At 41.7% G+C, this 14246-nt stretch overlaps 1 protein-coding gene across 8 annotated transcripts in view; it reads left to right on the forward strand.

Moving 5' to 3' along the window:
- The window catches only part of BTRC (beta-transducin repeat containing E3 ubiquitin protein ligase), a 184720-nt gene extending 172012 nt beyond the window's left edge, over positions 1–12708 (forward strand). For all 8 annotated transcript variants that reach the window (XM_047702067.1, XM_047702061.1, XM_047702062.1 and 5 more), the window contains 2 exons: positions 5885–6077; positions 7980–12708. In XM_047702067.1, the coding sequence (XP_047558023.1) occupies positions 5885–6046 (162 nt within the window). In that variant the 3' untranslated portion in view covers positions 6047–6077; positions 7980–12708. The remainder of the gene's footprint in view (positions 1–5884; positions 6078–7979) is intronic.
- The last annotated feature ends 1538 nt before the right edge of the window (positions 12709–14246 follow it).

A 14246-nucleotide genomic window follows, 5' to 3' on the forward strand; every position in this document is an offset into this window, starting at 1 on the left:
TAAAACACCTCAACCAAGATCTAGAACATTTCCACCACCCCAAAAATGATGCCCCTTCATATTAATCCCCTCTTCCCCCACCCCAGCAACTGTTCATCTGATCTCTTCCAGTACTTCTGCTGTCTCACGTATGTCCTGTAAAGTCAGTCATACAGTGTGTAGCTTTCCGAGATTCGTTCATGTTGCTGCCTGTGTTTGTGCTCTGTTCTTTTGTACTGCTGAGTAGTAGTCCACGGTGTGGATGAGCCAGTTTGTTTATTTGCGGTGTGGATGAGCCAGTTTGTTTATTTGCTCACCAGCTGAAGGACATTTGGAACGCTTCCAGTTTGGGGTGATGCTGAAAACATTGCCTTATAGATCTTTGTGTATACATACTATTTTCCTTCCTCTAAGGTAAATACCTAGGAGTGCAGTTTCTGGATCCTATAATAAGTGTGTGTTTAAATTTGAAAGAAACTACAGGCTGTTTCCCAAAGTGGCATTTTGGGAGTTCACAAATGCAAACCATTTTGTATTTCCACTGCTGGAATGTATGAGAGTCCCATTTTTCCTTTTTTCCACATCCTTGATAGCACTTGGTATTGTCAGCTTTTTAAGAATCATAGCCATTTGAGTGGGTGTGTAGTGGTTGTAGTTTTAATTTGCATTTCTGTGATAATTAATGGTGTAGAACATCTTTTTATTTGCTTTTCTTTTATGCAGTGTCTGTTCATATCTTGTCCTCTTTCATTTATTGAGTTGTCTGTGTAAGTTTTATTTTTATTTATTTATTTTTTTTGTCTGTGTAAGTTTTAAAAACCAACTTATTGAGATAAAATCGACATAAAATATAGAGGACATATTTTAAGTGTACAACTCAATAAATTCTGATATGTGTACATACCAGTTAAACCATCCACTTCAACCAAGATAATGAACGTATCTTCATGCCCGCTCTATAATCTCTCCTTCTAATCCCACCCCACTTTCTGCTACTCCAATCCCCAGGTAACCACTGATCTGCTTTCTGTCAATATTGATTAGATGGCATTTTCTAGGTTTTATAAACAGAATCATACAGTACAGTATTTACTCTTTTTTGTCTCTCTTTTCGCTAAGCTTAATTATTTTGAGATTCACCCATGTTGTTGATTTATATCAATAGTTTATTGCTTTTTAAAAGTTGCTGAGTCGGTACTGTACTGTATGGTCATACTAAAATTTGTTTATTCTTTTGCCAGTTGATGGAAATTTGGGTTGTTTCCAGTTTGGGGCTATTATAAATAAAGTTTTTATAAATATTTGTGTACAGTGAAATGAACATACGCTTTCATTTCTCTGGGGTAATTGATAAGAACAGAATAGTTAAGTCGTATGTTAAGTGTATGTTTTGTATTTTTAAAAACTGCCGAACTGTTTTCCAAAACGGTTTTATCATGTGACAGTGCATGAGAGTTCCAGTTACTCCACGTCCCCCGATACTTAGTACAGTGTTTTTGAGTCATTCTAATAGTGTGTCCTGAGACCTCATTGTGATTTTAATTTGCATATACCTAATGTTAATAATGTTCAGCATCTTCTCATGCATTTATTTGCATCTGTGTATCCACTTTGGTGAAGTGTCTGTTTGAATCTTTTGCTAATTTTTTTTTTTAAGATTTTATTCATTCATTTGACAGAGATCGCAAGTAGGCAGAGAGGCAGGCAGAGAGAGAGGAGGAAGCAGACTCCCCTCTGAGCAGAGAGTCCGATGAGGAGTTCAATCCCAGGACCCTTCAATCCCATGACCCTTGGATCATGACCTGAGCTGAAGGCAGAGGCTTAACCCACTGAGCCACCCAGGCGCCCCTGCTAATTTTTTTAATTGGTTGGGTTTCTTACTGAGTTTTAAGATTTCTTTCATATATTCAGGATAATATAAGTCCTTTCTGAGATTGGTGATTCACAAATATATTCTCCCAGTCCATGTTTTGTTTTTCATTCTTTTAAGAGTACCTTTTGGGAATTCTTGATTTTTGTTAAGTCCACTGTATTAGCTTTTTCTGTTATGGATTGTGTCAATTGCAGTTATATCTAAAAAAAAAAAAATCTTTACTTAATCCAGAGTTGCGAAGATCTTCCCCTGTGTTTTCTTCTAGAATTTTTATAGTTTTAGGCTTTACATTTTGGTCTGTGATTCATTTTGAGTCCATTTTTATAGATGGTACAGGTATGGATCAAAGTTATATGGATATCCAATATTCCAGCACTGTTTATTCAAAAGACTATCTTTTTTCGTCTGAATTGTCTTCTGTAGCTTTGTCAAAAATCAATTGACTATATTATGTAGGTCTACTTACGGACCTATTCAGGTCCATTGATCTTTTTGTCTGTCATGATGCCAGTATCATACTTTCTTGGTTACTGCAGCTTTTTATTAATTCTTGAAGTGTACATCCTTCAACTTCATTCCTTTTCAAAGTTTTTTGGGTCCTTTGAATTTTCATGTGAATTTTAGAATCTGCCAATTTTAACAACCAAAAAAAAATAATAAAAGATGAGATTTTCACTGGGATTTTGATGGATCTAGATCAGTTTGGAGAGAAATAACTTCTTAACAACACTGTCTTCTGGTCCATGAACAAAGACATTAAAAACAAATGGAGCATTTTTGTTTAGGTCTTTAAATTTCTCAACAATGTTTTGTTGAGAACATTGTTTAGGTCTTTAAATTTCTCAATGTTTTATAGCCTTCAGTGTAAAGGTCTGACACATCTTTTGTCATATTTATCACTAAGTATTTCATATTTTTAGTGCTGTTGTAAATGATATTTTAATTTGGAGGTATTTAAAATTTTTAATTTCTGATCTGTGCATTACAAGCATATAGAAATACATTTGTTACTTCTTTTGCAATATGTGTACCTTTCATTTCCCTTGTTTCGTTGTACTAAGACCTTCAGTACAATGTTCAAGAGAATTGGTAAGAGTGGTTGTCCTTATCTTGGGGAAAAGACCCTTGGTCTTTCACCATTTTCATATACATGTATATAGATACATGTTAGCTGTAGATTTTTTGTAGATACCCATTATCAGGGGATTATGAAGTTTCTTTGTATTCCTTGATTGTTGAGAATCTTTATTAGGAATGGATTTTGTTAACTAACCGCTTTTATGTACACCCAAATGTTAAACCCAATTTTACGTCTCTATGGATCCCATGAACATGAAAAAGAATAGTAATCAAGGAATACTATGAACAACTCTGTGCCCCCAAATTTGATAACGTAGATGAAACGGATCAATTCCTTGAAAGATACAATCTTCTATAATTCACATAGGAAGAAATAGACAATCCGAATTGGACTATACCTATTAAAGAAATTAAATCAATAATTAATAACTTTACAAAACAGCACCAGGCCCAGATGGGTTCACTGGTGAATTCTACCAAGTGTTTAAGGAAGAAATTATACCAATTCTTCACATCTTTTGTAGAAGATAGAAGCAGAGTGAATACTTCCTGACTCATTCTATGAGGCCAGCATTACCCTCATACCAAAAGCAAGCAAAGGTGTTAAAAGTACAGATCAGTACGTCTCATAAACACAGGTGCTCATCTCTGAGCTCATTTACTTCTTGTAAAGAATGTAAAATGCTACAACTCTATGGAAAGCAGTATGGGGTTTCTCAAAATATTAAAGGTAGAGTTATGCTATGATCCAGCACCCTCAATTCTGAGTGTATATCCCAAAGAATTGAAAGCAGGATCTCAAAGTAATATTTCCACTCCCATATTCATGTCAGTATTATTCACAGTAGCCAAGAGGTGGAAGCAACCCAAGTGTTCATCAGCAGATGAATGAATTGGAATATATGTACAATAGAATATTATTCAGCCTTAAGAAGGGAAATACTGTTACATACTCCAACATGGATAATACTTGAAGACATTATTTTAAGTGAAACAGATGAGTCACAAAAGACAAGTACCTTAATATTCTACTTAGAAGTAAGTAAAGTCTACAGTGGTCAAATCCAGAAAGTAGAATGGTGGTTGCCAGGGGTTGGGGACGAGAGAAATAGGGAGTTGCTGTTAAATGGGTATAGAGTTTCAGTTTTGCAAGATGAAATGTTCTAGAGATGGATTGTATAGCAGTGGGAATGTACTTAACAATACTGAACTATACAACATTAACAATAGATAAAATGGTAAATTTTATGTGGTTTTTACCAATGCAAATTAAAATATTTTTTAAAATAAGGTAATAGGCAAACACAATTGTATAACTAATAAAAGTTTATTAGGCAGGATTTTTTGGTAATATTTTAAACACTTAAAATCTAAGTGTAGTCTTGTCACGATCCTTATATTTAGTGATTTCACAGTAAAGAAAATACCTATACTTAATTAAAAGGTAGCAATATGCCAGGAAAATGAAGTAACTCTTTAAGAAAATCCTCATCAAAATATTAGCAAAGTGAATCCAGTGATGTTTAGTGTATATATGTGCATACACCATGACCCAAGTGGTATTTATTCCAGGTATGCAGAACTGGTTTAATATTCAAAAATTCAACTGTATAATCCATCTTATCAAAAAGCTAAAGAAGAAAAATCACATTGTTATATCAGTACATGCAGAAAAGGCATTTGGCAAAATCCAGTGCCCATTTATGATAAAAACTCTTCAACAAGCTAGAATAGAGGAGGTACTTCCTCAACTTCATACAGAAAAATGCAAATTGAAACTCCAGTAACATACCAAAATGTTTAAAATTAAAAAGATTGATAGTATCAGTTGGTTGGTAAAGATGTGGAGCAACTGGAACTCTGATACATTGCTGGTGAGAGTATCAATTGGCACAACTTTCTTAAAACTGAAAAAAAAAACTGTTTCCCTGTTCGTACTTAAGCTAAACATATACCTGCTCCATCTGTGGCCCCACAGCACTACTAGGTGAAATGAGAGCATATATCCTTCAAAAAACATGAAGATAAATGTTCATAGCAGATTCACTAAATAGCCAAAACTACAGTCAACCCATATGTCCACCACAGGAGAAAAGATTAAATGTGTTTTCATTTAATGGAATGGCAACCAATAATTTTACAAAAGAACATTACACGCAGTAACAAAGAGGTATCTTGCACTGTTGAGTAAGAGAAACCAGGCACAAAAGAATAAATGCTATATGAGTGTATTTATATGAAATTCAGGATCAGAAAAAAATGAATTGATGCTGAAAGCATTGGGGTGAAGGTAAACTTGAGAAGTAAGGAGCATGAGAGCAATTTTCAGGATGCTGGAAATACTCTACATCTTGAACGAGATGGTAGTTAATGCCAGTGTGCACTAGAGCAGGCTTGAACCTTGCTTATGAAAGACAGTTCTCAAATTTTCATGAGTTTTGCAAGTTGGTTGGTCTTACATGGATAGTTTGAGATTAGCCACTGTAGCAGTTTTTTCGCCATAAAAATGTATGCATGCATTTACAAATTGGGGAGAATTCGTTGATAAACATTTAGCAGCACACTTCGTATTACTGGTCATCAGTCTTGGCCTCTGATTTTAAAGGAATCCAACAGATACAGAAAGAAGGTAAGGCCAGGGAAGTACTGAGGAATGTTCTCATTCAGCCTAAACCAAGGAGAGTTAGCAGTAAGAAACCAGCATACTCTTTGTCATGGCTCAGCTCTAGTGAACGTAACTTTGATTGTACAAAGTCAACTGCCCAGTGTTTTGACTTTTTCCATTTTGCCCGTAATCCAGATTGCTTTTTCTCTGTGTTCTTGAAACAGCTAAATGTTAGAGATTATCGTCATTCACATACATAGTCTTTCCATAGACTTCTTTGACATGTTGCTGAATCTGTGTCCTTTTGATTTTGAGTAGTTCAAAAGTTTTTGTTTCTGCTGCTTTAGGAGCATTCTGGAAGAGTTTTCCGACTCCAGTTTGATGAATTCCAGATTGTCAGTAGTTCACATGATGACACAATCCTCATCTGGGACTTCCTAAATGATCCAGCTGCCCAAGCTGAACCCCCCCGCTCCCCTTCTCGAACATACACCTATATCTCCAGATAAATAATCATACAGTGACCTCATATTTGCCCAGGTATGAAAAAAAATTGTGTACATAGCACTGTGGGTAGGAGATGGAATATTGTCTATTGCTAGCTCATGGAACCTTCTCGCACCCTTTATCTCCAATTCCTGTAAAGCAGGTGAAGTAACAGCTTGAGACAGGGCTGGGGCTGCACATTGGACACTGTCTTTCATCAAGGTAGCTAGCCTCAGTTCTAGATGATTCTTGATCTAGATTTAGATGATCCTTATGTAGTAGAATGAATCCTTTCTGCCCCAGTTATCTAATAGGATTGTTAAGAAAATAAAATGAGAGTTGAATCAGTTTCAAAGCTACAGTAAGCTGTAAGGCCCATGACTTTGTAGTTCGCGGATCAAACCAGTTCCTGTAACAGAGAGCCTTTAAACCAAGTAAATGATGTGTAGGTAGAAAAATTTTTGGTGACATCTCTTAGATGACTTCTCACAGCTCTGCCTTGTCAGTGTCATTGGATTATAAAACATAATCCTTTTATCCTTATCCCCACCCAACCCCCTCCAAAAAAGACCTTGAAAGTCACTCTGGAGTTGGTGACAACTCCTTGTATTCGCCCACTTAAGTCTCCAACCTCCCTCTGAGGCAGGAGAACATCCTACATTTCATCTTTATCTCTGTGATAATATATTCAGATCACACCCAGTGTCAAGTAGTTCAAATCCGTTAAGTAGGTCATCACTGGGTTGGGAAAACTGCACTAGTGGGGAATGTTGCTGTCGTTATGGTTTCTTATTTCCCAGACTTGCCTTAGTTCTGTGGCAGAGGTTACAGATTTAGTACACTTTTCTGCACGTCTTTCTGCAGTGGTTCTAAAGGGGGTGGTCCATGCCCTGCTGGACTCACTTCAGCGCTCACTGTTCTCACAGAGAACACACTGCTTCCTGTCCCTCAGCCGGGTCACACAGGCAGGCTCAGGTGAGAATCCTAGATATGTGTCCCTGGGCAACCAACTTCCAGAGCCTCATGTTCCGTCTTAGTAAGATGGGTTGCAGTCCCTACCTCACAGAGCTGTTGTGAGGATTGCATTGAAATGTCACATTGTTATGTCAGAATTCTTAGAGCCTAGCACAGAATAAGCCCTCAGTAAAAAGTGGTCATTGTTAGTAATACTGTAATCATCATGTACCTATACCCTCCTTTGCCAGATGAGATTATTATGGCATTTCGCCATATTTAATATTTTTCCTGGCTCTCTGTTTGTGTCTCCTTTCTCCTCTTCACCCCTGAAACAAAAACCTTCCCTCAGAGTGTATCTCAAACCTTTTTTCCTTATCAAAGCTTCCTTTTTGGGGTGCTTTTTGTCTTCCTGAGGCTTCAGCTCTTGTCTTAACGTAGGTGACCCTCAAACTTGTATCTCTAGTCCTAACTTCTGTCTTTATCTCCAGGCCACATTACAGCCACCACCTATACATCCGTCCTTGACGTTCTGAGGAGTGTGTCTGGTGCACACTTCCAACACTCAGATTTTCCCCTCGTCCACTCTGCCAGGGCCCTCTGCCAAGTGGCCAGACAGCTTCATCCAGCTGCCCCACTTCTGGTGGCACAACTGTGCTTCTGGCCACTGAGGACCAGCACCTCAGAGCTAGCCTCACCTGCTCCACCATTACAGAAAGCAGGTGAGATCTTGGCAACCCATCAGAGTGACTCCTAATCTCAAGATACCAGAGTCACTCTGCACGGGCGCTGCGGCCCTGAGCATGTCCGTGAGCCCCACTGTGTCCCCAGGCAGGCACCGCAGCCCTTGACAGAAGCCCCTGCTTGGTGTGGGCAGGGAGCAGGTGTTAGGAAGGACCTCTGAGCCTTTCTCCCAATTGACAGCTAAACTTCTTCTCCTCTTAGAGCAAGTGAGAAATGTAGGGAAAGGGACTAATGACTCTGTGCTCTGTTTTCACACAGGACTCATTAAAGTTGCGGTATTTAACATATCTGCCAATACCAGGATGAGCAACAACAGTAACAATCAAACTACTACCCTCTTCCCCGGACTAGCCGAGGGGTGGGGCTCTGAGACTCCTGTTGGGACACAGTTGGTCTGCAGTCGGCCCAGGATGGTCTGCTCAGCACAGCTGACTGCTTCCATGCTGCTATCAGAAGATGTCTTTTATCTTTTGTGAATGATTGGAACTTTTAAACCTCACCTCACCTCCCCTCCTCTCCTCTCTGCACCTGTTTTTCCTCATTTGGTTCCAGACAAAGATGACTTATAAATATATTTAGTGTTTTGCCAGAATCTCTCTTGCTTTGCCGTTAAGCAGAAGAACTAGTTTCCCTATATAGCCTTCTGTGAGACCCAACTTCTAGGGGGCAGGGGGTACAACTTCAAGCCAGACAGCACCCAGTTTCTCCCTGTGAACTCCAGGAACACCCAGCACCTGGCAGGACCAGCCAAGCCCAACTGTGCTTAGGAGAAGACAGCTGTCGCATGGCCTTTGGGGCGAAAAAGCAAGAAAAACAATACACAACTGGAAGATCTGGGCCTCTTGCCTTTCATCTCTCTCTGTTTCTGTCCCTCCTGCCCTTCCTCCCACTCTCCTTCAACCTGTTTCTCTGCTGCACCTGCCAAGAAAGCATATGAAGAGAGGTTCTCAGTTAACATGAGGCAAATCAGCGAGAAAATGGCCACACTCAGAGGAGTTAAATGCTGTCCAGTCAAAATTTCAAACCCAGGCTTTTGCTGCAAGTGACCCTGTGTGGCAGCAGTGGATTCTTAGAAGGTACTCTCATCATATTTGCAACTCTTCTCTCTATCCTTCTAACAACACCCCCCTCCCAAAAAGGTGGGGGCAGGGGCAGAAATTGCCTGGGCTCCATCAATGGCCACATCTTTTCTGGACTCAGCAGTCTCCTCGATTCCATGTAGAGTGTGGAAAGGAGTTGCTGATTGCATTTCCTCTCATTAACAATTAGATGTGTAATAAAAAGCATTGTACTTCATCTTAAATCACTGGTAAGGCTCAGCCTCAAGAAAGATTTGAAATGGCCAGAGCCAGTCTTGGGTGCATTCTGCATAATAGTTCACATCTCTGACTTGCTCATCAGGGTCTGTGGGCACCCAGCTCCTGTGTCTTTGCCAAGACCACGATCAGAGTAGCTGAAGAGGTGGTCAGAGATAAAAGTGGATTTCTCTCTCATTTAGAACAGTAAATATCATCTCTCAGAAAGCAAGCTAATCACCTCAACCTTGCACTTGCAGAACCTTCCTCCTGCTTTTCCCAAACCCGGTATTTACAAAAGGACAAAGCTGCCAGAAAGAGGATCAGGGTGAAGTTTGGCACACAGGGTTTACTAATGGGGCAGAAACTGCCTTCTCGTTCCTTTTCTTTCTCCTCTGGCCTTATTTAACTCTCCACTCTCCCCAGCCAATAAAATTTCTCTGGAAGTTGGCAAGCAACATAAACAAGTGGACCTCAGCAAGGGCCAGGCCACCCTGGCCACTCAAAAGGCAGCTGTATGAGCGTCGGGCAGGGTGCACGCGTGTGCCTCCCCAGCTCGGGAGCGCAGGGAATACTAACGGCATGGGCTGTGCCATCTTGTTTCCCGGGAGAGACTCGATGCTGCACCAGCCCTCTCGTGTGGCTTGGGCGCACCCATCACAGGTCCAGAGCCACACTGCAGTCTCCAGCTTCCCTCGGAAGCTGAGCAGTCGGTCAGGCCTGCTGTTTCCGTTCCTAAGCAAAGCAGTTGAGTAAAAGAAAAGCCTGCTTTTAATCAGCTGCTGTAAAAACATCAGAATGGAAGCCAATTGCTGATGACCCCAAAGCCAGGCCACCTTTTAGTTCAGCAAGGGGGAGAGGGAGAGAAAGCCATCTTCACCTTTCCCTTCGGATTTGACTGAATGTTGTTACTATGTATTGAGAGGCAAGTTGTGCATATGCGTTTTTCCTTTCCAGCTTTAGGAGTGCTTTTAAGCTTTTGGTTCCAGATTACATTCAGAAAATATTTTGCAGTGTGATATGTCATTGCCTAGGAAATACTTCCTGAGTATAACTCCCTTCCCAACCACCCAGATGCTACAGAGAAATGTTTTCTATTTAGCTGTCCTCAGAGTTCCTTGTCTATTGTGTTGATTGACTATTTTTGGCTTTTTGATTGGTGAAGGACTTTGCTACAGGTGAGGCAGAGGGCTGTCCGCCCTGAGTAACATACAGGTCAGGCATTAAAGAGGCATGGATTTCAAGCTGTTTGAAAATGTTGTCCAATAGCCATAACTTTACTAGCCCTTCTGTTATATGCTGCTATTTAAAAGTGGGAGCTGTTGAATATTCATTGGTGCCCGGGGTTTTGCTCTCCCATCTAGGTTCAGTTGAGGGTAGATTATTTCTAAGATTGTTTTGAAGCCTGTCCAGTACATCATAAACGAGATCAAGGGTGGACCCCACAGTCTGGAGCCGTTAGCTCCATCGAGCATGTTCTCCAAGTTGTCCTTTGCTGCTGATGGAAATGGGAATGAAGTTAAGTGGTCTGAAAAACTGAGTCAGTCACATTTCTCAGCTCTGGGGGTCATTTACCAGTTCATTGTAGAAGAAATAATCAGGTAAGTAGAAGTTCATTTCCAGAGAAGGTAAACCCCACTTACCATCTCTGCATGATTTCAGTGGGAATTGATTATCGCTAATCCCCAACTGGGCTAGAATAAATGTAAAGTTTGACCTTTTTAAAAAGAAAAGAGAAACAAAGAAAGTCTCAATACATTGAAAGGAATGGTAGAAAAGGAGCTGAAGGAGTCTCTTGGCTCTGAAATGGCATGTCTCCATTGTAGATGAGTCTCTTCTCACTAGAATTCCTGTGTGGGCCTGAAAGAGATGTTTCTTAAAGATGGGAGGAAGCCCCTTCAAAGGCGGACACATAGCGAGCGTGTGCATGCGCCTGCACCCGGGAGCTCTCTGGGCACACGGGAGCTCTCCAGTCACGCCGGGGCTGCTCGGACAAAACCAGCATGCCTTGCTGCACGTGTGTGTGTATTTTCACTGCTGAGAACATCCTTTTCCTTTCTTATGGGCAGTTTGAAAGTGGACATGAATTATGAATGGAGGCCTTTTACACTTGTCCCTTGGCAAATTTTTTCTGGCGACTCTTCACCAGAAACTTCAGAGACCGGACTCTCTGGAACTCTTTTGACAAGTAATAAAGTCTGGCCCTCATAACTTGTTTCTGAACTGGGAAAAAAAAAAAAACAAACCCTGGGACCCCTAAATCATTCTGTTTTCTGCTTGAGTAAGAAGAAGCCTTTTTATTTTTCTTTTGTAAAGTCATAAGCTGAAGAGAAGAAAATATGCACTCTTCTCCTCTGCCATCTCCTGGTACCATTGGTCGGAACAGCTGTGGTTGGTCTACTCCTTACTTAGCATTTGATTGTATCTGGAAACCAAGGGCTTGGGGTAGGGCAGGGGGGATATTGGAAATAATTAAGGTGGTTATTTTCTTTCCTAGAAGTAGATTAGATACCTTGGTACTGTTGACCTTCTTGGCATCTTCCATTTATTTTAGATGATAATACCTTCCTGGCTGACATGTGAGCAGTCCAACCCAGAATAGTGCAGGCATGAAAGCCTAGGCTGCAGGCTTAATTCTGGAGGAATCCAAAGGTACTTCCTAGTATAAAAAGTGATGCTTAGATACCCACCACCTGTGACCATCACACACACTGCTGATCAGGTTTACCACACAACTTTAATCCACATTTCTGATCTTCCCTGTTTGGATGAGCTGAACAGATTTTTCCAAGAGCTGGAGAACATGAAAAGGTGCCCTTGCTTCTCCTTGCCTTCCTCTTTTCCCTTCTAGAATAACTCTTACTTGTAACCAGCACACCCAAAGCCTGCAGGCTAAGTTCATCTCCCTGGGTTTCATACAGTTGATCACTGAAAGACCAGAACCCCTTACTTTACCATTGGCTCAACATAATCAGTGCCAGAAAGATAGCCATCTCTTAGGGTAATAAAGCTGAGTTTTGCTTCTGCTGTTTTTATCTGTAGTTCATTTGTGACTTCATAATACTTGGAACTGAGGAGAGAAACCAAAAGAGCACAATTATGGGTGCCTGATTTCCGGTGGAACTTAATGCATTGATATCTGGAAACCTCTTCTGTTGGAAGTTGAGTACCTGTGATCTAAAATTTCCTGGAGGCAGATGACCTCTAAAACGTGTTCTCCAGCCCACCCAGCTCTTAGCTCATGGTTAGCTATGTGTGTATTTAAGGATCAGTGTGGAAAATGGCATTTTAAAGTGTCCCTTCCCCTCTATCCCTTTCTCTTCTTGGACACTGAGGGAAAAGACCAACAAAGGAGGGTGAGACCTTTGGGTACCAAGGTAACGAACACTTTCCCAAATCAGTGTTTGCCCAAGCCCACCCAGACTGTTGTGAGGGATGTTCGCTGGACTCCAGCTATAGGGCAGGCCTGGCAACGAGTGTGAGCTTTCCTGAGAGCTTTTAGTTGGCTCAGCCCTCTGTTCTCTAGACTCTAGTACTGACTGCTTTGACTTTTGTGGTTATGTTATCGTGATGTGTAGTCAAGGTACCAATATGTTCACAACCTAGGATCATGGTAAAATAGTGTGTTCTGGTTTTTTTTTTTTAACTGTTCAGAAAAAAGTAACAAATTACAAATATAAGATTAAAGAGTTTTCTAAGTGTCTTGTCTCTTTGCCCCAACATCAAGAGGACAACGAATCTCTATATATAAATTGAGGGAGTGAACCTTCTAAGATAATCTGACGTGAGAAAACAACATTTAGAGAAGTCAGGGCCAAATGGTGTGGAAAAATGTGGGGCCCCTGGCAGACAATGTTGCATGTTGAATTAAATCAAAGCCAAAATGATGTCTAATTTGGGAACTGGTCAAAATAGCCTCAGCCTGGCACAACCCAGCCGGGCCCCAGAACCTCGATTTTCCTCTGCCTCCTCAGTGACTGAGAAGATGGGTTACCTCTGCATCCCATTTGATCAGTTTCTGGAAAGGTGAGCTCATATTTAGGAACAATTTCCAGAGAAACTCCACCAAGCTACAAAAATTAAGGGAGCTGGGCACCTGGCTGGCTCAGTAGGTAGAGCTTGCAGCTCTTGATCTCGGGGTTTTAAGATGGAGCCTCATGTTGGGTGTAGAGATTAGTTAAAAATAAAATTATTAGGGGTTTTTTTTTGTGTGGTTTTTTTTTTTAACAAAAGGGTGCGTTGACCACCTGAGGGAAAACACTGCTACTCGAGGTAAACCCACCCCCTTCCCTCCTTAAACCAAACCTTGGAAGATGGGTACAAGGTTATCAGCATTGACAGACCCCTTCCACTCCCTCTTGTTTTCCATCTATGGGCTTTCAGTGGTGGTGCTCCTCCCTGCTTGACCAGACTCCTTGGATCTGTCACCTGTGGTCCAGTGCCTGTCCTACCTGGACTGACACTGTGGTTGTGGGAGCTCTCAGACTGTTAGATGTCAGGGCCGCAGTGCAAAACTACCCTGCTAGGACTGAAGGCACATCAGATGTTCAGGCACACCTAGCATTTTGCAGGTGGGGAATCCCAGCTGCAAGAAAGGAGGTCTCCTAGCATTGCCTGAGACCACACCAGAGTCTCCTCCCTAACAACTAAGGACAGGGAGGGAGGAGTCAGCAAAGACCACCCAAGCCACTGACACCTACTCAGTTGTCACTCACCAGCTAGCCTCCCGAGCCCAGAATTGAGCAGAGGCTGGGCCTGGGTTTTCTGGGTCCCACCTTCAAGCCAGTGTCAGGAGAGCTGACAGGTAGGGCATGCCCTTGGAAGAGTCAGCCCTGAACTCACTGTGTCCTAAAACAAGGCTGGCCTGGAATCCCTCTCCCCTTGAAACCTAGAGCTGCACAACCATGGCAATGACTAAGGGAAGAGACCTCTCTTCTTCCTGATTGGCTCTTGCCAATTAAGAGCATTTTATTAGGCTGCTAATTAAAGGCACTTCGTTAGCAGCAGGAGAGGCCGGGTGGGTGCCTGGTGAGGTGGAGCTGAAGCCAGGAGAAATTGTTTTCCTCCCCCCCATGGAAGCAGAGCCTCTCAGGGAGCCCTCTCAGTCCCCCAACGTTTCCTGCTGCGCCTGCCACACCCCTTGCTTTCAATTAGCAGCTCTGAGGGGAGTGAGGTCATTACCAAGCCCAGGTGGAGAGCCCTCCCCTGCCTAAGGACCCAGGAGGCCCCA

Source organism: Lutra lutra, chromosome 14 (genome assembly GCF_902655055.1).
Source record: "Lutra lutra chromosome 14, mLutLut1.2, whole genome shotgun sequence".
In the NCBI taxonomy this organism is placed as follows: domain Eukaryota; kingdom Metazoa; phylum Chordata; class Mammalia; order Carnivora; family Mustelidae; genus Lutra; species Lutra lutra.